The sequence below is a fragment of the Bradysia coprophila genome, unplaced genomic scaffold (assembly GCF_014529535.1).
Source record: "Bradysia coprophila strain Holo2 unplaced genomic scaffold, BU_Bcop_v1 contig_138, whole genome shotgun sequence".
Taxonomy (NCBI): domain Eukaryota; kingdom Metazoa; phylum Arthropoda; class Insecta; order Diptera; family Sciaridae; genus Bradysia; species Bradysia coprophila.
In genome coordinates this window covers 10,283,108-10,311,106 of record NW_023503409.1, presented here as the reverse complement: position 1 = coordinate 10,311,106, position 27,999 = coordinate 10,283,108, and the positions used below count along the sequence as shown (strand labels likewise).

The 27,999-nt window shown below is 36.2% G+C and overlaps 3 protein-coding genes and 2 long non-coding RNA genes across 10 annotated transcripts in view; 2 read left to right on the top strand and 3 right to left on the bottom strand.

The window, feature by feature from the left end:
* Positions 1-25: 25 nt before the first annotated feature.
* On the bottom strand, positions 26-21,840 carry LOC119074107. Of its 2 annotated transcripts, XR_005087141.1 has the most exons (3): positions 21,779-21,840; positions 5,473-5,585; positions 26-36 (listed from the first exon to the last, which is right to left on the bottom strand). It is a non-coding gene; the product is annotated as an uncharacterized LOC119074107 (long non-coding RNA). The 2 variants fall into 2 exon arrangements; XR_005087142.1 differs by lacking the exon at positions 26-36 and having other exon boundaries at positions 5,469-5,585.
* LOC119074108 lies at positions 134-569 on the bottom strand. Its single transcript, XR_005087143.1, has 2 exons — positions 394-569; positions 134-329 (listed from the first exon to the last, which is right to left on the bottom strand). It is a non-coding gene; the product is annotated as an uncharacterized LOC119074108 (long non-coding RNA).
* Positions 2,079-3,649, top strand: LOC119074101 (non-structural maintenance of chromosomes element 4 homolog A-like). 2 transcript variants are annotated; one of them, XM_037180066.1, is made up of 6 exons: positions 2,079-2,324; positions 2,388-2,617; positions 2,678-2,848; positions 2,909-3,007; positions 3,193-3,345; positions 3,414-3,649. In XM_037180066.1, exons 1-6 carry the CDS (start codon positions 2,240-2,242, stop codon positions 3,477-3,479), a joined length of 804 nt encoding a protein of 267 aa, XP_037035961.1. In that variant the 5' UTR covers positions 2,079-2,239; the 3' UTR covers positions 3,480-3,649. The 2 variants fall into 2 exon arrangements, with proteins under 2 accessions (XP_037035961.1, XP_037035960.1); XM_037180065.1 differs by having other exon boundaries at positions 3,100-3,345.
* The window catches only part of LOC119074105, a 220,534-nt gene continuing 197,629 nt past the window's right edge, over positions 5,095-27,999 (top strand). Inside the window, exons 1-7 of the mRNA XM_037180072.1 lie at positions 5,095-5,273; positions 5,351-5,366; positions 6,053-6,069; positions 6,190-6,258; positions 6,370-6,489; positions 6,545-6,618; positions 7,656-7,779. Of these exons, the coding sequence (XP_037035967.1) occupies positions 5,198-5,273; positions 5,351-5,366; positions 6,053-6,069; positions 6,190-6,258; positions 6,370-6,489; positions 6,545-6,618; positions 7,656-7,733 (450 nt within the window). The 5' untranslated portion in view covers positions 5,095-5,197 and the 3' untranslated portion in view covers positions 7,734-7,779. The remainder of the gene's footprint in view (positions 5,274-5,350; positions 5,367-6,052; positions 6,070-6,189; positions 6,259-6,369; positions 6,490-6,544; positions 6,619-7,655; positions 7,780-27,999) is intronic.
* LOC119074082 (ras-related protein Rab-32) lies at positions 11,935-27,123 on the bottom strand. Of its 4 annotated transcripts, none has more exons than XM_037180036.1 (7): positions 26,289-27,123; positions 15,904-16,048; positions 12,953-13,021; positions 12,773-12,888; positions 12,633-12,698; positions 12,403-12,546; positions 11,935-12,329 (listed from the first exon to the last, which is right to left on the bottom strand). In XM_037180036.1, the coding sequence occupies exons 2-7, from the start codon at positions 16,040-16,042 to the stop codon at positions 12,225-12,227; spliced, it is 639 nt and encodes a 212-aa protein (XP_037035931.1). In that variant the 5' UTR covers positions 16,043-16,048; positions 26,289-27,123; the 3' UTR covers positions 11,935-12,224. The 4 variants fall into 4 exon arrangements, with proteins under 4 accessions (XP_037035931.1, XP_037035932.1, XP_037035930.1 ...); XM_037180037.1 differs by lacking the exon at positions 26,289-27,123 and adding an exon at positions 18,682-18,877; XM_037180035.1 differs by lacking the exon at positions 26,289-27,123 and adding an exon at positions 17,097-18,453.

Below are 27,999 nucleotides of genomic sequence, written 5' to 3'. Positions count from 1 at the left end.
ATTTGTTGTGGTGCATCAGACACACAATTTTCTATTCTATTAGAGAACACATTTAAGCAGAACTTATCGCTCATTTTTGTTGTCATTGTTGTTGTTGTTGATGAACTATTATCTCGTGAAAATGAAACCACAATTTTCTCTCAAAGATTCAATTAAAATTTGGTTGTATTTCACTCAATCACACCGTCTACCCATAATTAACAATCTGCACAGCCTGGACATCCGTTGTCCTGAACAGTTGGTTTAGGAAATGGACAGAAAATCGGCGGACACATTAATAGCCCACACCTCACAGGTTCACTGCGGACTGCATTGCTCACGACAAAGTCCTAGAAACATTTCACAAAAAAATGAGTAGAATTTCGCACAATCAAACACAAATTGAAGCTTAACCTGGAAAGCAACAGCAATGACCATCAAAATCAACCATATCCGTTTCATTCCTTTCATTCTCTTAATTTTCTTAGGAAGTTTCTTAAATTAACTTTAAAATTACGGAGCTCTGTTGTATAAAACACGATTCATTTATTGACCTCAAACAACTAAACACAGTCAAGGAGAAATTTTATTTCAAAAATATTTGATAGTAATACTCGACCCGACTAATCAATTTTACTCAACGATGTGAGGAAAAGCTTAATTTACTCTACTGCAAAATATGTACGTCGTCTAATTCTTGAGCTACATACACTACCGACGCACTCCAAGATACCAGAACAGATTTTTTAACGGTCAAAAAGCCACTTATTTTGGTCCCCGCAGTGGTACCAACATAAAGAATTGAATTTATATGAAAAATTCTGACTACTGCGTCGAGTACGCCCCTTATTGTTAATCTGTTCTTGTTTTGGAGTGCGTAGACACTACAATCCCGAAATGATGGAAATTTATGCTAGTGTCATAACTGACCTATAGGTCATAACTAGCTAGTTATCATCTCGAATCAAGGAAATTCACTCGAAAAAGTACAATTTCTGTCATTTGTCTGATAGATGTAATATACTATTGTGAACAGATAACACCATGAATCAAAATGTTTTTTTGCTCAATTTTTTTGTATTCATTTCGACCAAATATTTTGGCTCATTATCTGAGCCCCATTATCAATTAATAACATTTACCAACGCACTGCTCCTAGCATGAACACTACTTTGACAAATGTCCAATTCGGAGGCTTTTGTGATGAGAGCTACCGTTTAAGATTGATTGTATAGTGTGTTTTAACTCATACAACGAAACAAGCCATCTGTCTTTACGAAAGAAACGCAGTGCCTACTGTGACTTCGTCAGCCTCCAAATATTTCTTATGTTCATGCTAGGAGCAGTGCGTTGCATTTACATTTAAAGCTCTAAACGAAGAACTCTTGGCGATGTATTACAAATAATTACGCAGATGGTTGCATGTTTACATACAACGTACTTCAAGCATCAACAGAATTTTCAAGAGGGGCCTTCTCGACGCAGTAGTCCAAATTTCTCAAAAACCGTTAAATAGTTATTTGGATCACAAGGGACGAAAGTAAAGAAATTCAACCGTGTGCGAGAGTTGCTGCCCGCGCCTTCGGCTGAATTTCTTTACTTTCGTCCCTTGTGATCCAAATAACTATTTAATCGGTTGATTTCAAATCTTGTACTTCTTAACATGCATTTTACGATATAATGGACCATATTACCCAGAGCTTGTCATTATTTTTGTCGTCATTATCGATAACAGATGAATAGCTGTATGTGACAGGCTAAAGAGGGTACTGAAACGTGACAGTCTGTCGCACAACTGTAAAACACTGTAAAAACATTTTCATCTAATATAGAGCACCTTCTGCAGCTGACCACTATGATCACTTTTGCTTGAAGTGCGTTGCTACATAACATTAGTTGACCTTTTGTTTTAAGTGGCTCAGTGACTCAGATCATGTGGACTTTTAAATTTGTTGAAAATGAAACTTTGAATTGATTAAACACCTCCTTTTCAGCATAGGGATCACCAAAAGAAGTAGAAGATTTACGTCACGATACGCTTACCGCTTTATGAAAGGTCTAAATTTAAAATTTGCATTGGGATAGCGACCATTAACGACATAGAATTAGATCCAACCCTGAGACTTTTTTCTGATTGATTGACACGACCCTGATTTGATGGCTGAGAAATGTCACTCCATTTTTTGTCATCTTCAAAGCGTGTTATTTCCGTGGTAATTTCATTTTTTCTTTATCCAGCGTCCACGAAGATAATTGAAACATGGCATCATCGGACGATAATCGCCGGAAGAGTTTCGCTCGACGCAGCCGTTATAAGGAGTTGCTGGAGCTCTGCTCAAGAATAGGTGCCTCGAATTGAGATAATTTTAATTTATGAAAGCAAAAGTGTAACATAGCTGACTCTACAGAAACAACAACGGAAAATCAGACTCCCATTCAAACGCTGACAAATGTGACCGATGTTGTCAAATGCACCGATGAAATCCACACAGAGGGTCAATGTCAAGAACGTGTCGAAAATAGTTGCGAGGTCGTCATGGATGCACAGATCATTAAAGGGGCGCATGAAATAGTCGGGTCTGTTGTGCAGAAAATGGGCAATACGGAGATAGCGGATGATGAATTTGTTGCTGCGATAGTAAGTGTATCACAAAACGAGCTCAAGTTGATGCTCAGAGAAGTTGAACTTACTTTACAGAATCGGACAATTGGCCCCAGCAAAGATTGGAACAAGTTGTTCGAAAAGTTAGCATTGGGAATGTCGAAAACTATTGTGCATTCACAGTCTCTGTTCGGAACATTTGATGTTGAGACTGTGTTACCGCAGAAAGAAGTGAAGGAACGACGTAAAAGGACGCCAATCAAAAATGTATGCATCAGCCTAGACTGCATTCCAATCCACATTTGAGCCATTTTTTATCGTTTGCAGTCTCAGCAAATGAAACCGATAGCGGTAGTTCAAGAACGGAAGCGGAAGGAGGAGCAAGAAGCTACAACTGTAAATGTGATAGGCAACCAAATCATTCAGGTAAATTAAATGAAACCGTCAAAATACCAACTTCAGCAAGATCGACACTGATTTCCCGATGTTTTGTTGACTCTAACTCTTATTCGCTTAAGCTATACGAGACCAACAATAACGAGCCACTCAAATATTACAAATTGATCATCGATCCGTCAAACTTTATGCGAACCATCCAAAACGCTTTCCAGGTTTCATTTTTGCTGCGCGACGGACTTGTTGCAATAGGAGGAGACGCAGACGGTTACCCTACCGTTCGTCCAGTATCTGAGTCAGATAGGAAAAAAGATGCCCAGAACGGAAGTTATCAAATGATTTGCAATCTCTCAACGACGTTGTGTGATGTAATCGACCCATATTTCGTTATTCCAATCTGTCCGGCCAACGAATTTCCTTTTTCTGATTTTTTTAGGAAATGATTAAGCGTTATAACATCACCGAACCGATGATCACCTGTACCCCTGATAGTGATGAATGAGAAATGCATCCGATTCCGACGAGTTAGCAAAGAAAATTTTGGAATTTAAGCAAGCGTTGAACGCTGCATTTTTGATATTTAAATGTGCCTTAGCACTGCCTCACCTTACATTCCATTTGATGTAAAAACGTTTACCTATGTATGCACTAGCACATGAATTTATTAAAGTTCCATTGATTGAATAAATCTTTTATATCTTCTATTATATCTTTTCTCTAATCTGTTATCGATAACGACGACAAAAATATGGTCCTTTATGTAATAAAATTGCATGTTAAATAAGTTGAAGTACAACTTTTGAAATCAACAGATTAAAAATAGTTTGATCGATGGAAGTAATAGACCGGATGATAATAATGGTCAAATGTTTGCCGTCTGTAACAGGCGATATATTTAACAAAAGAAGAAATAGATTTAATGATTACATGTCGATGTGTATGTCATAGGAAGTACAGAAGTCAATTGTTAGGAAATTCCTAGTAGGAATTATGTACTCATCAATAAAATCAGAGCCTCTTGTTCGCAAGTTAACTCAAATGTTTATGGAAGTCTCTGTAGATTCCAGCAAGCATCGACAAATTCAGTAATAGAATAACTGGATGAAAATTCTAGTCCTTCTAGAGTATCCCAGGAATATCACAGGTTTGGCACCTGTACGTCTTAAATCCAATGCGTCTTTTAGCACAGCAACTCGCAATCATCAACCTTCATAATATCTTTATTTTGATAACTTACGGCATGGTATTCTCTTGCATCTTCCATAATTCGGGTGGTAATTGTATCCAAACGTCCGGTCGTTAATTGTAAATAAATTTTAAAAGAATTGGCGAATTACGTGGCCAAAGAACTGACTCTTCCGGAAGAAATTTCTTAGTTTCGTTTTACAAGGGAAACTACACTCACCGACCATGTTAGTTAAAACCAGAATCGAATAATTTTTCATGAAAGCGTTTCCGACGGGCATTTGTAAAAAATTCAAAATTCTGCCTTTTTTTTAGCAATGCTCACTGTTAAAGCTTGTGCAAATCTTGTAGGTTTGGTTGTAGTGCGGGTGTTAACGTCCACAATGTATGGGAAAGGGTACACTTTTGGCTAATCTCAAATTGAGTCTTTGGGATATGTATAGTATCCCAGGAGGAACCTTTGTGGAAGGGGTGCCAAAAAATTCCCCTTGAAAATATCGAGTTATTCAGGAAAAACCGAAAATTTTTAGGACAAGTAACCAAAACCACTTAAAAACAAAAAAAACAGTTTTTTTACTTGCCAGAAATGAAGTTTCAAAGTCGAAATTTCATGAAAAATCCAAACGAAACCAAACTTTGACTTTATACTGTCATACCAAACGCTCCAAAAAATTGGGAAAAAAGGAAATTTAAGACACAACACCAGGGTCATTCATGTTTTTATATGAATGCTTTTGCCATTCCAAGTTAAACCTTACCAAAACCGAGGAATCGAAAACTGTTATCTAAGGCTACTTTCGGCTTTCTACACAAAATGAGAATTTGAATTTCGCTTTTACTTCGTTTCTTGACCTTTTGAATAAAAGACGAAAAACATAAGATAAGAGCCTACATGCATGAGTAGCAGTTCGGTGTGTGAATTAGTAGCTTCTTTGAGTCTCTACCGTTCATCTTAATATTTGAAATTTGCATAACATTTTTCATTGATATCTGGTCGTAAAATCTACTTATCGAAATTAAATTTTTTTCGAAGAGATGTCTGTGTTCATCGAAATGAGGACCATCATTTTGTTGGTTTTCTTATATCTTGCATCGTCTACCTCATCCGAAGGTACGTTCCTTCTCATTTTCAATCATGTCGTAGTCGATCAAATTAGTTCATATTCATTCATTTTTGTTAATTTTTAGAAGTTCCCGCTGACAGGTAAAATATGTGCTACTCACCAACGAATACACGAAATAATGTTAACCACAAGCATGCAAAATATGGTACGTTCTTGCTTGTAAGTTGGGATTACAAACTCTAAAACAAAACATAGCTAACGCCGACCCGTACGAAACACCTATTTGTATCAAAAGCTTATAATGTGAAACTCATCATCTCTCTCACATCATTCTCTGCTCTTCTAAAAACCTATTTGCCCTTTAATACCTATATTCCACTATAAATAAACATTTCACAGATGAATATAGCTGTATACAGTTATATATAGATGTCCATGTATAGGATGCCGAAAACGACCTACACAGATAATCAATTACTTCTCTGTTAACAGAAACTCTCTAAGTACCATTTTCACCAAGATATTTCACTTTTACTAAAATCCAATATAGCTGCCGGCAGCCATTTTGTTAGGAGACCGGAAATAATACTGACGCTTTACATTCGTTAATATCTTTCAAACAAAAAAAAAATCCGCTCAAACTTTACTCGAGATATCTCTAGACAACCACAATCGGTTTCCCCTTACTCAGGGAGTCCAATTCGACGTGCTACAAACGTATGCGTTGTACTTCGTACGGGTCTAAAAACTTACAAGCAAGCACGCAATTTACTATTCCTTAAATTAAATAATCCATTTAGCCTTTCTTTTGCAATTGTTGATGCAGAAATATAACATTGAGAGGTAAGTCGATGACTCGGTATAAATCCGCTGGAATTTTAAATGAAAAAATTCAATACTTTTTTCTCCATAATTTATTGTTATCGTATGGATTCAAATACTCATCTTTAATCAACCGAACAGCATACCTCGAGGGCATGTTCGCTCCAGTAGAAACAAATCATGCCGCTATAGAGCACGTGGCTCGAATGGGTAATTTAAATCAACTTTATCACCATTAATTAATGACCCATCCATACAAAAGACATTTTGCTTACGTTTTTCATAAGATCGAATGGTAGATTGCATTAATTTCTTTTTTAGGAGCCCATCATGACGACTTTCAACGTCATTTTGAAGAATTTTACTCTGTTTGTTCGGCGAATGGCGAGAAAATTCTTTGTCCCGATGTTCAGCAGCTCAAGGCCTCTAATCCGAATTACAGTGAACATTACGCTTTTCGCTTGTGTTGAAATAAACTCATTTCTGTTTATTTCAGCACTTGTAGATGTGATTCAATTACTTGTCGACGAAGGTGCTGATATTAACGCTAAAGCAAAATTTTCCGAAAGTACAGCACTACAAACTTTCATTCTTAGTTATAATTTGATGCATAGTAGTAGAAATTACGACAGAAACAAAATTTATGCAGTCGTTAAGAAGCTGATTGAAAATGGTGCAGATGTAAATGCAACAGACCACCTACATACGACACCACTTAACATCGCGTGTGATGGAGGTAAGACCAGTTTCACAAAGAGCATTCTGATGCAGGTGAATAATATTTTGTGCATCCGACAACTGAAATACGACCTATTTTGCCATGATTTTTCATTAAGAAATGTCAGTTTTTCCCGAACCAATCCCGAATCGTGCGGGAAAAAACTTCATTTCTTTACGATTTATAGTGCGGGAATTACATAAAGAATTACATGCATTTTTCTAGGACTATACGATTGATTAAATTTAATATGGTGAATGTGAAGTGTGTATGTTTTCAAGTAAATTGATGTGTTTTGTCTATTTCAGTTGTCCGATGCACAAAACGTTGTTCGTACCTCGACAGGAAATGGATTTTTTCAGCACACGTCCTAATTGAAAACTTAGGACTGGTGCTGAAAAAATCGTCATTTCCTGTCTTGGTACGAAAAATACTATTGGTGCACTCTTTCAGGTAGAAGTAGTGCAGTTGTCGAAATACTCCTTCAAAGTAATTCCGACGTAAATGCGAAAGATAACTTTGGACGCACCCCATTTATGACGGCAGCTAACCGTAATTTTTTGTAGTTTATTCATGCAAACGCTTGCATTTATCCAAAAGCAGGTTTCAATGGTTTGACCGAAATCCACATTTCGTCATTGTGCAAAATGGCAGTGTGTGTCTCATCGATTCGTTCTACAAATACGAATCGATTCGCGATCCCAAAATTCTTAATTTCGTTCAAATCATTCAACCTTTCTATCTTATTGGTGAATGAAAGCGCTTGCAATATTATCGATATCGAAATAAATAGATAATTAACTTGGATTCGTCCATGAAAGACGTTCGCACTAGGGAGTGGGTGGAGGTTCTAAAAACCGGACTGGAAGTGACCAAAAAATAAGATTTATCGATATTTTTAACGTTGCGAATTGGCAGCGGACACATTAGAATATCGATGAGTAAGTGTTACATAGAAAGCAAATGAAGGAAAAATCATCTTGCCCAGCCTCGGATTTGAACACGGGAGCTCTAGCGCCAAAGCCACGGGTTCAGACAAAATGATATTTACTTCGAACGCTTTTATGTTGTGTAGTGTGCTAGATTGAATGTATAGTGTGGTGTGTATGTGTGGTGGGTGAACGAAATTTAGACGTCAGTTTTTTAATGATTTTTTTCGCAGTCTCAATTGAAAAAATTCATTAAAGAATATCCAAAAAAGTATCGTATAATCAATTTCTAAAAATTAATTTTTAAGAGGGGGTAACTTAAATGTCTTCTTTTATAACTATTCGACTGGAAGAGACACGGTATGTTCTTAAAAACAAAACAAAATTACGACTTGTTTCGAATTTCTGTCCACCAGAAGAGGGGGTTGACTGTTTTGATGCGGACGTTCTTTATGGAAGACCCCCTAACGGATGCAATGCATTTGAATTTTCCAACCAGGATGCGACAATTCAGATTCAACCGAAATCGTCAAATTACTGTTAAAATATAATGCCGATGTGAATGTTCGTAATAACGATGGATGGAGTGCTGTAATCTATGCCTTGTCAGGTATATTATAATATCAAAACTGTAGCCTAAGGATGTTAATGAAACGTTTCAATTCGATGATATTAGGACGTTGCACGGAGCATGTCAAGCTTATTCTAGAGAAGAATGTGAACATTTACGCGAAAGATGTAAACGGAAACACCGTATGTGATATTGCAGGTATGTTGGTTTGCCTAATCTAATGAAGACAATAGTATTTTTCGTTACGAGTGATGAAAAGGGAAATTTTTCAGGACTAGTCGTAAGCTTGTCCTAACGAGGCGAAGCCGATTAGGACAAGCTTACAACGTGTCCTGAAAAATTTTGCTTTCATCACGAGTTACGAACTACGTTTTTTGCGCCTGACGATCATAATGAGACGAAACACAAATTTAAATAAAAATGAAAATCACTCTACGGTGAAATAAAAATGGCCGTCATGTAAAAATCAATGTTGCACCCAAACCAAATAATCGTAAACGACGCATGAACATTCAATTTAGTTCAATTTTGAGTGTCGACTCAAGGCTACGTAAAATAATTTAGTGTTGCAAAAAAAAGCAAAATGAGCGGATCCGAGGCCGAAGACGACTTTTTCGATACATATTGAGATGGAGGCTGAGATAGTAATTCGGAACCTTTTACCTAAAAAATCAGCAACATTGCGGTTGGATGAACGAAAGCATGACCGAGAAATATATCAAGACATCGATCAACAACAAACGAAAAATTGCAGGACATATCCTGGGTATCCGACCCACATCAACAGTCAGCTTAGTTGATGTAAGTGATGCGTCCACATCTTCTGCGAGCAACATAATTTCTGTCGACACTGCTGTAGTCGATTCGGTGGTTGGACAAATGGATGAAGTTGAGCCAGTCAAGTATGTCGACGGTGCACGAGTGAATTCGGATATTACAGTTCCTCCGGTCAGTTCGGTACATGCAATTGCTCCATTCAATTCGGTGATTCGACAAATGGATTCGGTCGACGTTGCTCCTGGAATTCGGTTACTGGCCAATTGGATTCAGTGAATTATACAGCAACAGTTATTCAGTCGCAGTCGCAAACGGTTGCATCGTGCTTGAACATTCCTGTGTCACCGAAACGGAACAGTAACCTGGAAATCAAGGTACTGAGCAACTGCACGATAAATATTTACCAAAAGTAAACAAAATGCTTGACTTTGTGTATTATAATTTGCGAGAATAAACGTTGAAATTCTAAGAATCATCTTTTGCGTCCGAAAAAGTAACTTTTATGGACGCAATCAACGGCCGTAAAAGTTACTTTTTCGGACGCGGCCATCGTGGTGTGAGCAGTACCGAAAAAACGCACATTTCATCATTAGAGTGAGTGACGAAAAGCGTCGAATTATGATTGTCAGGCGCAAAAAAGTCTTTATGCTCGGCAAACGTTTGAAAACATGGATCTCGAAATTTATGTCTAAATTTTTTTTTGCAGAATCATATCACCAATGGTCACTTTTTGGTTGCAGCTGGTTTAAAAATTGGTATATGAAATGGTGAATCCAATCTCGAGATGACTTCATATTCACTCGGATTCCCGTGCGTGATCATTTCAGCAAATATCGTTCTAAATTTTGTAATAGCATTTCAAACGCATAAACAACAATCCCTTCTTATGGAAGGATATTATTATTAGTTTTTATAAATAATCGTCAGCCTTTATTCAAATAATTCGGGAAAAATACAATCTCTTTAAGGGTACATTGTCGTGATTTCATTCATGAAGTTAAAAAGGAACAAAACTGGTACTCTTGTCACTGGTAAAAAATGTCTTGAGGGTGAAAGTTTTTTTTGAATCGGACACACCAATCTTGTTTCCGAACGTTTATGGTGCGTTCGATAGAGAATTTCAAGGTGATCATTTCGTAGAAGAAGTTTTTTTTAAACGACCTCTTGATAAACTACAGATCCATAGACATACAGATCATTGAGTACTTCTGGTCACCAAATGACTACTGAAAGTGTTGAGAAATATCAGAATGTATCACCTTGCATGTGAACTTCATTAAATGAGTCCATAGCATCTTAAAGACACAATTTGTAAATTTATTTCGGTTAAAATTGGAAATAAAAAACTGACTCAAAAATCTTTGGAGTAGGTCGACTGACCCACATATCGGACATCGTGAAGAAGGAAGATTGAAGATTTCTTTTTATAGTTCGAGGTTACAGGAGACATCATTGAGATTTAGACATTAATTTGCTTCAGTCGTTTATCAGCTAGTCCAATCATCTGAACAAAAGTGTTTGTACCTGTTTTTTCGGGTGAAATAGTTACACGCACTCGCTTGGTAGTGGTAAAACCGTTTCAAGAATTATATGTGAGCTGAGCAGTTTTGTTTGAATTTGTGGACAAACTAAAAACAGTTAAAATTTATAAATTTTTATTTTACCCAAAATGTAGGCAGTACAGCGTCAAAAGTCAAAAAAATCAAAAAAGAGCTGTTAGAAAAATGTGAGTGGCCAACGCAAAAGTGGTACTCTAGGGTGAAACTTGACAAAATTTTGCGTTGGAGTGGCAGATATTTGTAAATTTCATTGACAAAGATTTTCAGAGGATTTTTTACTGATTCTAGATGGATTTTCAAAGGTTTTTTTATTTTTCAAGGATTTTCTTCAAAAGGATTCTACGAATTTTCCGATTTTCTTGAGGATTTTCTTTCGTACAATTTTGGATAACAAAGGATTTTCAATCAATATTTGCCCATCGGAAAAATACTATTTCTGATAACTGCCATAAATTTATATTTCAAGCTGAAAAAACAGCCAGGCTCTTAGATGATGGTTTATATTACCTTTACATGCTACATGCGTCGGAAACCGTACTCTTCATGTTTCAAGCACTACTTTCGATGCATTTCAGCATGTAGTAAAATCCATTACATAACTCGTTTTCGTGTGTTTATTGACCTCGGGAATTTTACATGAAAACTCTACTTTTCTTCGCGAGTTATGTTACCAACTATTGCCCATCGTAAAATAATTGTAAGCTGTCCGTTTCGAGTAAAAATTTACTTTCGTCAGTCAAAACCGACAACTCCATAATCGATCTGAAACTCCAAAACTAGCCAGGATTTTATTTCAAAATATTTATTTTTCTAAATTTGTAGCCCACCAAAAATTGACCTGACTTGAAGTTACTCTCAAATGCTGGTCATGGAACTATTTCTGGAGACAATCAAACACCGTCATCTTAACAAATAACTTTATTGAAATATATTAATTTTCATCATCATCATCGATCATTACATCATTTAATGCGCTTTAAGTAAAAAATGTACCCTAATTTCGTACTCGAATTATTCAAAAATTTATGTTTAAAAAAATGGCAACAACCACCTCAATAATAGCCTCTATAAATATGCATTGTGTGTATAAAATATGTAAAAATTGGTCAATGGAAGGAATGCGAAAATGCGGATGCAAATGGAAAAGTCGGCCTAACAATTGAAAATTTAAAACGATCGAGAGCCAAATTTCGGAAATGATTTTTCTCTCAACTTGTTGAAATTTGCGGTGGTGTTTCCAACCGAAAATTTCAGCAACTTTGATCACATGAGAAATACCTTCGTCGAAATAGACTCAAAAAACTTTCAATTCGTTGGTGAGCCGATGATTAGTCGCAATGCATCCGCTAGATCCTTCAATTTTTGTTATTTTTATTTTTTGCTAAAGTGTAAAATGGCAACTGTTCTATATGGTGGAACGGTGAAAAGTAAAGTGGAAAAATGTGCCGAATCCATTTCGATTCAACTAGATTTGATAATAAGCTTTCGGATGGCAAATAGAATTTTTGATTTATTTTTTGTTTCAAAATTTAATTTCCTAAAGTTGACGACAAAAATGGCAGGATAGTTGCAAATTTTCTTGATTTTTCATTTTGATTTTCTAAACGCTTCGACAATAGTAGTCAGCAGGAACAGTTTTTCTTTGGTTGTTGACTGGTTGCTTCCAAACCAAATTTGTCCGGATCACCAATGTCATTTGTACTGATCAACTTGTCATTAAGTAATATCTGTAATGTGAAGGAGCAAAGGTCGAATGCAGTGAAAGACTATAATTCCTGCATCAGCTAGCCCATTACTTACCTTGTTTACTAAGGCTCTAGCAGCTTCTTCAATATGTACATTCTCTTTGGCAGATGTTTCGAACCAACCGGCAAATCCGTGCTCTTTTACGTACTCGTTCATTTTGTCGGGCGTAGCAGCCATACCTTGTTTCTGTTGATCACACTGGAAGAACATAATTCGATCGTTACTTATCGTAAGGTAATCGTGTTGAACCGCCTTGCAAATGGGCAAGAGGGAATCGTTCTCACCTTATTCGCTAATAGAATACAAGGAATGGGACTTCCGTTCGGTAATTGCACTTTCGAATCTAAATCCTGTTGAAGAATGAAAACAATTCAATGAAACCGTCCGATGAAAGGTAAGAATGAATCTGTAGTGTTCAACGGACCTGTTTCCACTTAACAACTGCATCAAATGTGGCACTTCGCGTTACATCGAACACAATAAAGGCTCCAACTGCTTCTTTATAGTAGACACGGGTCATATTGCCGAATCTCTCCTGTCCTAAAGGTTTCAAATTGTTCGTGTTTCTTATACAGTCACTGAAGGGAACCACAAAGTTACAAACCTGCAATATCCCATAGCTGAAGACGTATTATTGTGTTGTTATCCCAGTTTAACACTTTCAATGCAAAATCTAAATGGAGTTTAGGGAAAGACGGAACGTTTTATCATTGTTTCCTTTTTAAACAGTAAACTACGTATCTGTTCAGGCAAAACAAAAAAAAAATGGAAAAATCTTGACGCATATACATCTCAAAAGTGATGATCTCTAGCGAATTCTAAGGAAATGAAACTGCCTTGCGCAGCTTAGAAAGTGTGTATACCAACGCCGTTCATATGAAAGTGTGCAGTATATCGACCTTCATACCCATTCTTCTTCTTTTCAAAACATTTTAATTCTCAGAAATCATACACTTTCATATGACCGGCCCAGTATTTTCCTTTATTCTACCACGGCAGAGTAAAATAAACCAGGCAAGAGCGCTTGGTTTGTCTAAGGACATGAATTATCCAGTAGCTTTATATTTTACGAATAAAATTAATTCATTCGAGTTCATTTCCATACAATGTATTAGGTCACTTATTTGACTTTTCAAAAATGAACCGCTCCTGTCTGGTTTATTTTACTCTGCCGTGATTCTACAACAAATTATGATCCAAATAACAGATCTTCGTCAAGATAATTCAAAAAAAATGTTTGTCTGAACAGGCCTAGTACCTGCATCCAATCAGTTGTTTTACCCAGTGGCAGGGCGGCATGTGATTTTTCTTCAGAAAATAGTGAAAAAGTGATCAAATTTTCCGAAAATAGTTGGTATTCTCACTATCGATTGATTTATAAAAAGTGACCGAATAGTGAACAAAAACTAGCTCTAAAACGTGAATTTCAAGCACACACTTTTGCTTTCTACTAAGAAAGAGTAAAGTACACTTTAGCGCTTGTTAGCAGCAGGCAGGAGGTTTAAAAATCTTGAAAAAGAAGCACGAAATTCGATTATGATTTATTGGTTACTTTATTGAGACAAAGCCTTTTTCTTTATCACAAAGTGTGATTGGGAGATCAGAAAATAATAATAAACTTAGTTTTGACGATTTGACTAAGAACTTATTGTTATCTGATTACTTGTATTTGTCCCTTAAACTGACATGACTCACAAAATGCAACTTTATTTTTACAAACGTTTTTTTAGAGCAAATATATCTACGAGACGATGAGCTATCAAAATAACTCCATAATACTTAAAACTCAACGGCACATGTTTAAACAGACACTTTTATTAAATCGATAATATCTGAATGTACCATAAAGGACAGTAAAGGAAGGTGATCAAAAATTTAGAATTGTTTATGGGAAAAATAAAATATCGAAGTTATTTCTCGCTTACCTCATCAAACTGAAAGATTGCTAAAAACAAGAGTGACTAGTCCTTTAAAATTGTTTACCTTCGCTTGATTCAAATAGTACATTACTTACCAATGGAACAAATGCTGGAAATGGCACTGCTTGTGATCGATCGAATTGGCGATCGAATCGTAGCCGAGGTTGGTAAACACACAAGAATTACCATTTACACCATTTATTCCATTGCCAACTTGGCCATGCCAAGTAAGGAATTTTACTCAAAAACTTGATTTAAAATTTAAATATAATTTTACCTCACGTTCCTTTTTTGACCATGATTCCTCGATAGATTAGGTTTTTCAATTGTTATACGTACATCGGTTTTCCACATTTAGTTTAGTTATCCGTAGATACACTTTTTTAGTCGAAGCCGAGGTCGAAGCTTGTGCGGATAAAAGCAAAATAAAATCTGGTTTTTGACAGTTGAAATTCAATTGTCAAAAACTAGACTCGATCATTTTATTTTGCTTTAATTTTATTCCGAAAACGTACGAGTAGAGCCGTAGCTGGCACAGCAGAACATAGCTCATTTGAGAGGTATTTCAATTCATTATAAAGTAATAGAAGCACTGGAAGCAGAAACTAAGTTTTGTATTGTCAAGGTCCAAAAATAGGGCGAACCTTTGAGCATTTTTAAGGATAAAAAAATCCCTCCCAAAAGCTGATTTTCACTGTTCCTCTATTTTGAATGTGTTTTTTGTTAAATACAATTGAATTTATGTCAAAAAATCGCATCAGCTGGAGGTTTTCCAGGAGATGATTTTCTCCATTCATATATAGTCACCCTATTTTTGAACCTTGTCAACACAAAAACTTAAAATGTTTTAAATTTCTGCTTCTTAATATATTTTTGTTTGAATGTCGTATGGGGATGGGGACATCTAGATTGCGTTCACAATAAAACCTTTGCAGAAGCATCTGTAGGATACTGGTCGTCTTACCAGTCCCAGAATACAGCTACCTTAGGCTACTTTCTGTTCGGCTAAAAAAAATTCTCAGCGAATTTTATTTTCACATGGGATAAGTGGGCTACCGTAAAATACTCTACGACTAAAAACAGAAAAACTGAGTTGCCCTAATACGTAGGAAAATCGGAAAATTTTCATATAAGGTAACTGACTGAAAGTTGACCTAATTTGACAAATCTCAAACACATTGAATCGTGAGTTGTCCTATCTATACAAAAGTCATAGGACATATCACGGTTTATTGAATGTTGAGTTGACCGATAATTTTTTCTTCATACAAATTTACACGGAAAACTTAAGATCACTTTTCCACTAGGTCAACTTTCAGTCAGTTACCTTACTACGTACATCTTTGCGCCGCAGGCAAATTTTGTGATGTCTTTGTGTAATAAATATTTAGTTGGAACAAGAAATGGTTCCGATTTTCAATACTTTTTCCGAAATAGTTAGAAATAGTTAGAAAAGTAAAAAAAAAACAAAAAAAAGTAAGTCACTATCGCTTCTTTAAAAAAAAAGTCAGAATTAGTGAGAAAAGTAAGTCACATGCCGCCCTGCCCAGTGGGCCCTCTCCTCCCACACAGGTCAAAACGAAACATTTTTGGAAGCAGTGTTTTACGAATGCTAGCGTGTATGGTTTAAACTTACCCACTCCGATTGTGGCTCGATAATTTTGACTAAAGAATTGATGAACATAACGTTTGATGAATGATGTTTTCCCCGTTCCCAATTCCCCGATGACCAATATTTTGTACAAATGTTCACGTTTCTCTGGCGTCGAAGCCATATTTGTCTGAAAATATTATCGAAAAAGAGCGAATTGTGAATTCTGATATTTTTGTCGTCAGTTCGTAATTTTCGTTTTTTTAATTAAAAACAAATAGTCGGACATGTGTGTGTGTGTGTTATTCAATAATAATAAATCTAAATAGGACAAACAAACGACGGCATGTAGGTAGGTAGATTGAGTGTAGTAACAATGAAATGTATCCGTGAAAAGACATTTGATTCTTTTAACTTGGATTCAATTACCAACTTTAAGGTTTCTGTGTGGTTACATTGGATAAGTAAAGAAAAATAATAACTGCCAGAGACATAAGCTAAGCATGTTGTATTGCATGCACTCGGATCGCTCGTAATTAATGGTGATATCAACCAACAACGTAATATGCTTTTCGTACCGAACTGCGACTCGACCAGATCGTAAACACAAAATCGAAATATGTTTCAAAATCGTCGAAGCCGAGCAAATCATTAACCTGTCACATACAGTTATTCATCTGTTATCGATAACGATGACAAAAATAATGACATGCTCTGGGTAATATGGTCCTTTATATAGTAAATGCATGTTAAAAAAATTTGAAGTACAAGATTCGAAACAAACAGATTAAAAACATTTTGATCGATAGAAGTAATAGATCCGATAATAACACTGGTCATATGCTTGCAGTCTGTAACAGGTTAAAACTAAAGAGGAAAATTCTAACAAATAAAATTTGATTCAAAATACCACCAACCCCGTCATCATCAATTACATCCCCAAACAACGGTGGCAATGAAAAATCGGAATCCAACGAATTATATTCACTGATACCCGACAAATGACTCAGTGGTTCCACGGACAAAAAACTATCAGCCGGTTCATCTTCTGCGACACTGATCGCAGGTGCCGCAACATAGGCAATTCGTCGTCTCGCCGTATCACTTTTCGATTCAGACGAACCCTCAGTACATTTACTGGTGTCCAATGTACTGAATTCATCACGACCCGAATAGCTTACAATCGTTTCGATTCGATTGAGATTTGGTGTCGACAATGGTCGAACTTTTGTTCCTACCTCAAATGCAATTTTTGGCTTGTCTTCGATTGGGGTGACGGATTGCGATGCTGTTGGCTTTGGTTGAGGACCAATCTTAGCTGGAAGATCAGTTGTTTTTGATCCACTTGCACTGTCTACACTGACGGATCCAGTTGCTACATCGGTTTTCGCATCATCTGCTGGTCGAGGGAAACGTCGACCACGTTCCAGTGAGCCCGTCTTACTGGATGACATTGACAGAGGTCTCTTGTTCGGTTTGCGAAATGACGATTTCTTTATCACACCAGTACTAGAAATCGAAGACTGTTCGATTGAGTGAGTGTGACTGATTTTCTCAACGGTTGAAATCGAACTGACTGAAATATCTGATCCACATATGCTGTACGGTATTGGTGGGGCCTGAACGTTCGGTGATGCGTCTTGATCACTGACGGTGATATTGAATTTCTTTGGTTTTCTTTGCGGTTTCGATGGTTCTGCTTCAGTGATTTTAGTGTCAGATATCGGATTGCCTATTGCGTCGCTCCGTCGTTCGATTTTTTTACCGGATATGGTGATTTGCAGTTGATCACCTTTTCTTGGTACTTTATTGGTCGTTGTGTTGACAGTGGATGTTGTGTCATCAGCTTCGATTTCCAGTAAACTGATTTCTGATACACTCAGTGTGGCTCCTTCGGGTGTTTCCCGTTTGAGATTATCAGTCGATTTTTTTGTTCGTCTTATTCCACTCATCGACAGTCTCTTCACCAGTCTGGACGCTCTGCTACCTTTTTTATCACTTTTGACTGACTTCCGTTGAGAGTCTGGAGTTTCCGACTTTCCCGGGTATTCTTCCGAAGGTTTTGATTCGATTTTCTTTCTGCGAAATGATCGGAATGCCGTTGCGAGACGACCTTTTCTTTTGTTTGTTGTTGTTGTTGGTTCCTCGATTCTGATATTTTTATCGTTTAAAGCATCGTCGGAAAAGTTTGTTGATTCAGACAATAAAGACGAATTAGACAAATACACTTCTTCTAACGTATCATTTGAATCAGATTTGTTCATATTGTCGATAAGCGAGATTAAAGTCGAAACGATTCATAACTTTATCTATGTTGTACAAATCCGTTCACCGTTCAAACAGAAAAACAATTAAAAACGTTTAAGGGACATAAAATCTACGTATCTTTCTTGGCTATATTTGCTTAACAGCTAATCACACCTAACACACCATCACAAACATTACATAAATTTCATCATTCAAAACACAAGACCCTAAATTAAACGTTTCACTTCTGGAAACCGAAAGCGATAAAACCACGTTTTATTATCACACAGCAGTATGTATTAGAGCAGCAGCACTAAGTCCTAAACCGTTTTGATAGAAATTCAAAAATCTAGTGATCAAGTCGAGCACGTCTGGCTGTTACAGCTCAAATAAATTAAATTAGTTACGGCATCGCACAAATATACTCAGTCGACTCGTTATATGGGATTATAACCAGAATGTGAATAGAAGAAACAATACAAAAGTGAGAAGGTGGTGTACTATTTCTACGTTAGTTGTTTTCGCGAACTCATTTCCCATATATTCAAGCTATCGTATGTGAAAACATTAACTCACCTCAGAGACACTCGCTTAAATTAAATAATAATTTTACTCTTCCGAAGTTGTTTGCACTGACGACTAATAACTAAAATCCGATTTATAATTGAAATTTTAGTCAGAACAGACACTGAATTGTTTATTTACTGTGGATCGGCCGTTCAGCGATAAACGGAATGAATGTTGTACAAATGTAAACATATGGACATTCAGCAAATATTGAAATGCAATACGAAACAGAGCTTTTTGTATAAGCGCAACGACGCGTTGACTGACGATATGGAACTGATTATATAAAATGACGATGGTAGACCAACTTTTGGTATAAAGTCGAGGATTTATTGCTTTTACACCGTTTTTTTTAGGTAAAAATGAATGTGTGAGGCAACGACAAATTTGTTTGTTCGAAGAACGGTAAATAAGTCGTGAAAAGTCGGATAAGGTTTTTAGTTTCAACTTAGGATTCATTTCGCTTCAAACGTATTGGTATTTGTGGTTACATCAGTTTGATTAATAGCGCCGTATGTTTCCGAGTCTTTAGCCCCGTACGAAGTACAAAGGGGCTTATAGGATTGCGATGCCGTGTGTAATTGATGGAATTCGAAGCAGACGGTAAGGGCAAAGTGTTTGCCTATGTTCATAGATGACGAATCAGCAATAAAAATTTTATCTGTCCGTCTGTCCTTCTGTCCGTCTGTCCGTCACGTCGATATCTAGTAAATCTAGTAAATCAAGAGTTAGGGCCACCTAAGTGATTTAAGGTCTTTTGGTGATATTTATGGCAAAACGAACGATGGAAATGTAAATGACATGGCAAATGATAGGTATTGTCAATACCAATCCAGGAAAAAATTTTTTTTTTAAATCGGGTGAGTGGACCGTGAGTTAGGGCCTTAGAAGTGAAATGCTACTAGGGCCCTATGTGTATTTTACATAGAACTCGAGTAAATTTCATTCGTTTTTCGTAATTTTCGTTTGAATTGGAAGGTAATCGAAGGCCGAATAGAATGTTGTTGAAAAAAAATTAAATTTGGGTCCTTGGCCTAAGGCCGCTACTAGGGCCCTATGTGTATTTCACATATAACTCGAGTAAATTTCATCCGTTTTTCGTAATTTTTGTTTCATTTGGAAGGTAATCAAAGGCCGAATAGAATGTTGTTGAAAAAAAAATTAAATTTGGGTCCTTGGACTAAGGCCACTACTAGGGCCCTATGTGTATTTTACATATAACTCGAGCAAATTTCATCCGTTTTTCGTAATTTTTGTTTCATTTGGAAGGTAATCAAAGGCCGAATAGAATGTAGTTGAAAAAAATTTTAAATTTGGGTCCTCGGACTGAGGCCGATACTAGGCCTTACAAAAAAATAAAATTTTTAGAGCGATTTGAAATTTTTGTTTCATTTGAATTTGAAAGGAACGTCGCGTCGTACGGGGCTTCGTAATTGCGCTATGCGCAATTTCTAAGATGTACACATTCCATAATAATTTTACTTTAACTACATTAACCGGCGCAATAGGCTTACGGTCAAAGTAGGGTGACAGACGCACTAGGGTCACGTACGCAATAGATATACGGGTTTGTACGGGGTTCAGTCGCAGCAAACGCTCCGACTGTTCTGATGGCTCGTTTTTTTGGCGAGTTGGCACGTTATTGCCCGCAGGGTCTATAATTAGTAAATTTATTTACTGAAATTCGCCAAAAATTCATCGAATTTATGTTCCGATAAATTCGGTAAATTTTGGTAGCTTTCGGTGGTAACTTTCGTTAAAAAAAAAGTTTACCAATAAATAGGCCCTGAAAGTCTGTCCCGTAGGAGAGAGCGGTACTGTGCTTTAATTGATTAAGCAATGTAAATGCAAAATGATTGATATAAAATTGCACAGATGGTCGCCAGATTAATATCTGGAGGAAAGGATTAAAAACACCATCTTCTGTGTCTTAAATCTTAAGCTCATTTCTACAATGAGAATAAGTAGCACGTCGTGCATACATGCGAAAGTAACGAGTTCAGTATAATAATGAAGAAAATTTGAGGGCGTTGGTTGTTGGTATACGATATAATTCTATACTCACTGTGATATGACATATGAAATCCATGAATGAAGCCCTCAAATGATACTTTACATGTGCTGCAATCAATATTCGATAACGCGGATGTTTCAGGCGAAACGAGCATATCGAAAAGATTTTTTTTTTAATTTTTCCCCGTAGAAAGATTGTCGACTGTTGGTTCACATTTATTTTGAACTTTGTGTTCCAACTGCTGTGCTATCAGTTAATATTGCTGTTTCCAATACTACGAAAGAGTCTTCACAAATAAGAAGATTGTAAATAATAAACAGCAAAGGGAAACAACCCAGAGGTTATTACATCAACATCATGCAATACGGCGTTAATATTACGTCAAATTGTTCAGTCACGGAAACTGAAAGTGAAAGATTTTGATTGATATCCGTTCACAGACTGGCAGCAATGAGCGACCGTTCTTAAAGGCTTTAGTTGATTTGAGGTAAGTAGTTATTCACAGGGGAACAGACAATGTTCATCGAACATTTTTCAGAGTTATTTCAACGAATTTTTGTAAATTGAACATGGCGAAACGCCAATCTTTTTCCTTCTGCTTCGTGCTTGAAATGTTTAACGACAAATGACTAAAATGAACACGAAATAAATTGTTTGATTTTTTTTGGAAACAACAGTTTCGTTTGTTTCACAAACTGTCAAAGCTTTTATAGCAAGTACAAGATCCATGTGTGTTGGTTGTATGTGCAATCAAAGGCTCTATACCTTACATAGAGCCTTTGGTACAATTGAAATTTCAGTATGAAAATGTCAGATAACGCAAATTTATACCAAAATTTTGCAGATGTGCGAAGCTTGGCTTGGAGAATAGTTTCATTTAGGGCGTGAAAGTGGAACGATTGGAACGAGTTGAGCGAATAGTCCACAAGAAAAGGGAAAAGTTTATTTTGAGCCCAACTTAATAAGAGAAACATAGCTAACGCCGACCCGTACGAAACACCTATTCGTATCAAAAGCCTTTAATGTGAAACTCTTCATTTCTCTTACTTCATTTTCTTCTCTGCTGAAAAACTATTCTTCCTTTTAAATCACTTACATTATCCACTCTTTGCCTTGTTATCATATACAATTAAATTGCCGGAGGCAATATAGACAGCCCCGTACGAAGTCAAATTTCATAAATTCCTATTTAAACAGCTATATACCGCTATATTTACCTATATTTCACTGTAAATAAACATTTCACAGAGGAATATGCTATTATATAGCTCTATATGCCTGTATATAGCTCAATATAGCTGTATATAGGTATATATAGATGTCCATATATGGAATCCCTGAAACCCCTCACACTTAACACATTATTTCCATGTTAACAGAAACTCGCTAAGCATCATTTTTCCCACTTTATATCACTTTTAATAAAATCCAATATGGCCGCCGGCAGCCATTTTGTTAGGAAACCGAAAATAGTACCGACGCTTTACATTCGTTAATACCTTTCAAACAAAAAAAAAATTCATGAAATTCGGTCAAAATTTACTCGAGATATTGTCAAAATACACCACGTTCACTGTACTTCCGAGTAGCCAGATAAGAGCTCACTCCAAGAGACCTAGCTCACGCTCCGGAGAACATAATTTCAAAAACTTTTTTTTCCCTGATTGGTACGGTCAATACGTATCTAATAAAGCTAAAACAGACGAAATATGTTCAAATGTGGCCGACCTACAAGCAAAAACTGCTTGCCGCACTGTGCCTGTTTCACACCAAGGGGTCTAACTCACGAGTCGGTCATCCGATTTCCATAAACTTTTTTTTTGTCGATCGGTATTGTAAATACCTTTTATTTGACGTATCACTTACAAGTTTAACGTTTAAATGTCCGGAGATATCTTCGAAAAACCGTAAAGCACTTATTGGGCCACAGCTCGGGAGGGGTCGATCCAAAATCACTCATCTTCGAATTTTCAAAATCGGATGCGTTTTACTCAAGTTATCGTGCAGACAGACAGACGGACAGACAGACGGACATTTTCTTTTCGCGGATTTGGCATCTCTAGACAACCACAATAGGTTTCCCCTTACTCAGGGAGTCCAATTCGACGTGTTACAAACGTATGCGTAAACCTATAAGACCCCAGTACTTCGTACGGGTCTAAAAATTAGTTCAAACAAAGGTCCGACTTTCGATAGACAATCGTTCACGACTGCTCGAACTTACATCATTTTTTTGAACTGTGAAGAACTTTATCTCATCTTAGTGATTGCTGTCACACCTTTTAATTCATTTGAATTGTGCTTATATCTATTACAACCTATTTGTAATAGTGTAGTGTGTTTAGTAATCTCGAATGAATTAACAAGTTACAGACGGCAAGCATATGACCAGTATCATTATCGGGTCTGTTACTTCCATATATTATAGTAGATTACAGCAGAGCCTATGTAAATGAGTAATACATGTGTGCGATGTTTGCGGCGGGAGAGCCGAAGGCGAGCCGCCTAATTTCGCACACATGTATTACTCATTCACATAGGCTCTTCTGTACTGTTCTTTAATGTGTAGGCATCCTGTGCGTTGTATTTACATTGTCTAAGATGAAAATCGGTTGATTTCAAATCTTGTACTTCAACTCCTTTAGCATGCATTCTGCTATATAAAAGACCATATTACCCAGAGCTCGTCATTATTTTTGTCGTTGTTATCGATAACAGATCAATAGCCGTGTGTGATAATTACGAAACGTATCCACCGCACATTACGAACTACGTTCCATCATGTAAATACGGCACGTCTTCGAGAGTACATGGTAAATGGGCCACAGATGAATTGATTACACATTGTTGTGGCAATCAAATACAATTTGTTTTTGCACATACAGTGCAGAGGTTGAGCCAGGGAATTGATCTGGGTTTTGTTTACTTATTCTTGGTGGGCAATATTGTGTAAATAATGGCAATAGAAACAAGAAACAACAACGGAAAAAAAATAATCGAAATTGCATGGCTTCTCTCCTGAAGTGGATTTATCGTCGAAAGGGATATTAAATTACGTTGTTATTCTGTACACCACCGAACCAAATCAATAAAATTGTATCTGCAGCACGGTTTTTTCGTAATACATTGCTGCTGTTTTGTAATGAGTTTTTTTTTTATTATCAGACAGCAGTTACCTGAATGTATTTATACATAAATTGTGTATTTGTCATATCATTTGATTATTTTCGCTCAATACTTTCGTATAAAATGTATTGAAATGCATGTATTTACACATGGATAGTCGAGATACATTTTCACCACATAAACCGTCAATTGAATGTAGTGAAGCAGACAAAAATTCCGGACTTTTTCTTTAGTTCACCAAGAGAAAACTTCATTATCAATGCAATTCGCGAAACGTTAATATTTAACTTTTCGTGTTACACTAAGTTAATCAATAAAATATTGTCGCCGTCTCGTTGGATGACCTTTAAGTGTATGGCTGATTACAGATATAAATGTACAATAAAATGAAATTAGCTTTTTGCATGTTGAATTCTTAAGCACACATAGACAACTGTTTAGAAAAATAGTAGATTGATGAACTGGTGAGTGAATGTTCTTCTTTACAGTGTGGAATTTGACACCCGGACCAATGACAATGGTTATTCAATCAATTGTATACAAAACATTCATTTCGAGTTGCATACAATATTTGAATCTGTGAACCCAAGCTTACACGAACAAAGCGACAGGTAAAGTTCACATTACGTCCCTCTAGCTGAGATAAACGATTTTAGGTATAGAATGCAGACTCTGAGTTGTTATCAAATTTGAACGTAATGTTTTGATTGAATTTTGTTTTAAAACGTTTTTAGAAAGTGAACATAATTCATGACTAAAATACTTAATTGATCTACCTTTTATGTACAAGCTTGGTATATATACCGGTATTGGTGATACACAAAACTAAGTCGAATTTTATTGATGGAAATGGAAATGACGACCACTTTGAAGAGGTCTGACGAAGTGTAAAGGTATAGGAAAATCATGTTACATGATTCATCCGGAAAAAACAGTAGAAATAGTAGAGTCGATAGAAAAGACCCTGATGATAATAATGACAGCGTGGCAGTTGAAACCATCGTCGGATAATGAAGACTTATGAGTACAATTTAACGATAAGTTATTTCTGCCGGTTAAGAATTTCTTATTTAAAATTCCAAAAGTTTCTGATGTTTGAATAATAGAAGAATGATGTTTAGAAACTAAGAAGAAATGTAATAGAGTTTTCCCATATTTTAGTACATTCTCTCATAAAATTACTGCTGTCACTGCGCTTATTTTCATGTGAATCAACTTCACTGCTGTGACATTTCATAGGAATGAATCAATGTGAAGTTGTTTCACAAAAAAATAGTCCAGTAAGAATGAAGTACTATAAAAAAATGTGGCACCTCTACAGGCGAATTGTGTTAAACGTCCGTTTTTTCTGTGATATCTGTGTCGAAAGTGGAAAGTTTGCGTGATCGTTACAGAAAGAAAAAATGTTAAAGTCATTGAAACTACAGTTACTATATAACAACTAAATCTACTACTTCTCTTGTTGAAAACAATTTCACGTATTTTATACGAAATCTCCTACTTCAATTGTGTTAACCTTCCACAGACGGCAATCATTATCAGCAGATTTTACCATCCGATCTATTACTTTATTTGATGGATGTATTTTTAAGAGGTAAGATAAAAGAACAATCTACCCAGAGCTACCTCTCATTATTGACGTTTTTGTCAATAGAATATGATTAGCCGAGTCATCTGTTAACTCACGCGTAAAATAATTGTTTTCATACAAAACATCGCCTTAAATTAATCTGGATAGGAACATATGGGTGAGGCAGAAATTCTATTTCATTTTCTCAACCTCCAGAATTTGAAAATAATTCTGAGCGTCGTTCAAGCGTTACAGAAGACATCGAAAAGGTTTGTCTGAGTTTACAACTGAATAGAGTGGTTGTGGACTAAATTGTAGACCCACCTCAAAAACTCATTTTTATCTGATTCGTAAATTGGCCATTCCTATTGTGGAACTAGAACTTTACGTAGTTTTAGACTCCTAATTAGCTATCAGTGTAAATATCCCGATAGTTTCTCAGGAAAGCGACTATCTCCAATTGTAGAAGACAGTTTCAAAGCCGAACTATTTGCTTCAGACACTCTCCGACAATAATGAATAATATTATTCGGTCCGTACATTGGAGCGATAAAATGTTTCCAATTAGCTTATATGATCTCCGCATTCATGCCATTCGGGAAAAAAGTTGAAAAACTATTTTCTTATCGATGGGTGATTACAAAATTACAAAATTATCTAATCTAATCTGATATTGAGTTGGCAAAAATCTGTTGACGAAAATTTCAGCAAACATAAGATGTCGAGAAAAATAATTCGTTACATTGTATCGAAGTGTCGTTGAATGCCCTGCATTTATAAATCATTTTCAAATTATGTAAACATTTATTGGCTCCGTGTGTATATAGCGGTAGGTGCATGTAATTTAACGCGAAACACACTATACACAGGAGAATGTCTAATCTGTATTCTCTTTTCAAAATTTACCTTGTGCTTGTCCCTCGTTCACAGCTTTTTCTACAGAAAACACTCTTTAGTTGCTAGCTTTGAGTCCCATTGATTTGCACAGCTGCGCAGCGTGAAAAAGAACCAAGAAAGTCTCTTGACTTGTATCGTAACAACTTTTTTTTCAGCACACAATAGAAGGTAGAAATGTAACACTACCAAGCACAACACGGTATCTTTTGTCTGTCATTCCTGCCTTATCAATGCGAACGATTACATTAGTAATGACTTTGCTCATAAATAATTCTTATCACTTAAACAGTGTGGTGTACGAGATATTTAAACCAAAGAAAAAAATTCAAAAAATTCAATTATTCATACGGCACTCTCTTTTGTTGGTGCTGTTGTCGTTATGATTGTTCCACACATTTAGCGCGATATCCGCGTGAATTTTGGGCAAAATAACACACACAATTTCTCACACAATACGAGAATTTAATCAATTTAACCTTTGACCGACAATTACACAAATTTAATTATTTTCATTTCAATTCGCATAAAGCCGAGACAGTAATTGATTTATTTGGATCGGTTCGTTTGCATTTTCAAATTATTTCTCGCAGTTTTCGTTGAATTTTTCTGTGTGGAATCAACAAATGATTGAATTTTTTCGTTTAATCGAGATGGTTGCTATTGGACGCATCGAATCCTGATTTGTACACGAAAAAAAAGAGTTCTGCCAATAAATGGTTCGATCTAACAAAATACAAAATGTTTTTCAAAAGCAAAATTGAATACACTTTTTGTATACTTAAGTGCACAAAACAAACTGACTGACTCAGATAATATTCAATGTTCAAATAGCGAGTATGTGTTTGTTGATATGGTTCTTATGCATGTAGACGTTGCTATATACTGTATACGCATACGTATTTAGCAGCCACTTGCTGTGAGAGCTGAAATGTGTGCTCAAAGCTTATGCAAGTTTTCCCCGTGCTTGTGTTGACAGAGAGATGTATTCTTCGAGTGAATCAGCTGTTGTGCGACTTTTATATATAGAGCAGTTTTGTATTTATCGAGGGGATTATTAGAATTTCGTTTGCAAGTTTACCGGTGGGTTACCCCTTAGTTTGCAGGTTACGCAGTCGTAGAAATTTGCGAGTGTTAGGTTAATATGGATGGCGAAGAAAATTTTCTAATTAGAATTAACGAGACTGTAAAATGAAAATGCTGAAAAAATGAATTTGAAGAATATTAAAAATGTGTCTCTTTCCTGGTTAAGTCGTGCGTTCTCACTGTCTCTAAGGCTTGATTTCCACTTACCAAAAAAGTACTCCGTGTGAGAGGCGAAATAATTTTTTTAAATTTTTGGTTTGTTTACTTGACAGCTCGTTCTCTCACAAAGTACTTTTTGTTGAGTGGAAACCATACTTAATTAGGTGCTACCGGAAAATCTTGGCTAAGTTTTTTTTTTTAATTAAAAATTCATTACGTGACAATCAATCGGCGACCCATACATACTAAAACTTGCTTTCGTAGAACCTGTCTGGTTTTTTTTTTGTCAGAGTAGAACTGAAAACGGTCACGAATTGATGTGGATCCGAGGGGGGACGCACTTCCATTTAATCCATTTAATACATTAAATCCATTAAATCCATTTAATCCAAAAAAAAATTTTTAGTTTTACCGAAATAATTAGGCTACCCACCTGAAGAATTTGTAAAGTAATTGCGAAAAATAGATTTGCACGATC

Excerpts from the sequence above, each read along its gene's own strand:
- LOC119074082 (XM_037180035.1), bottom strand. The coding sequence starts at position 18,122 with ATGAACAAATCTGATTCAAATGATACGTTAGAAGAAGTGTATTTGTCT. Across the intron at positions 13,022-15,903 it reads TCGAGCCACAATCGGAGTGG|ATTTTGCATTGAAAGTGTTA; the intron begins GTAAGTTTAAAC and ends AACTCCATTTAG. Across the intron at positions 12,699-12,772 it reads CAGTTGTTAAGTGGAAACAG|GATTTAGATTCGAAAGTGCA; the intron begins GTCCGTTGAACA and ends ATTCTTCAACAG.
- LOC119074101 (XM_037180065.1), top strand. The coding sequence starts at position 2,240 with ATGGCATCATCGGACGATAATCGCCGGAAGAGTTTCGCTCGACGCAGC. Across the intron at positions 2,325-2,387 it reads GGAGCTCTGCTCAAGAATAG|AAACAACAACGGAAAATCAG; the intron begins GTGCCTCGAATT and ends CTGACTCTACAG. Across the intron at positions 2,618-2,677 it reads ATGAATTTGTTGCTGCGATA|AATCGGACAATTGGCCCCAG; the intron begins GTAAGTGTATCA and ends CTTACTTTACAG.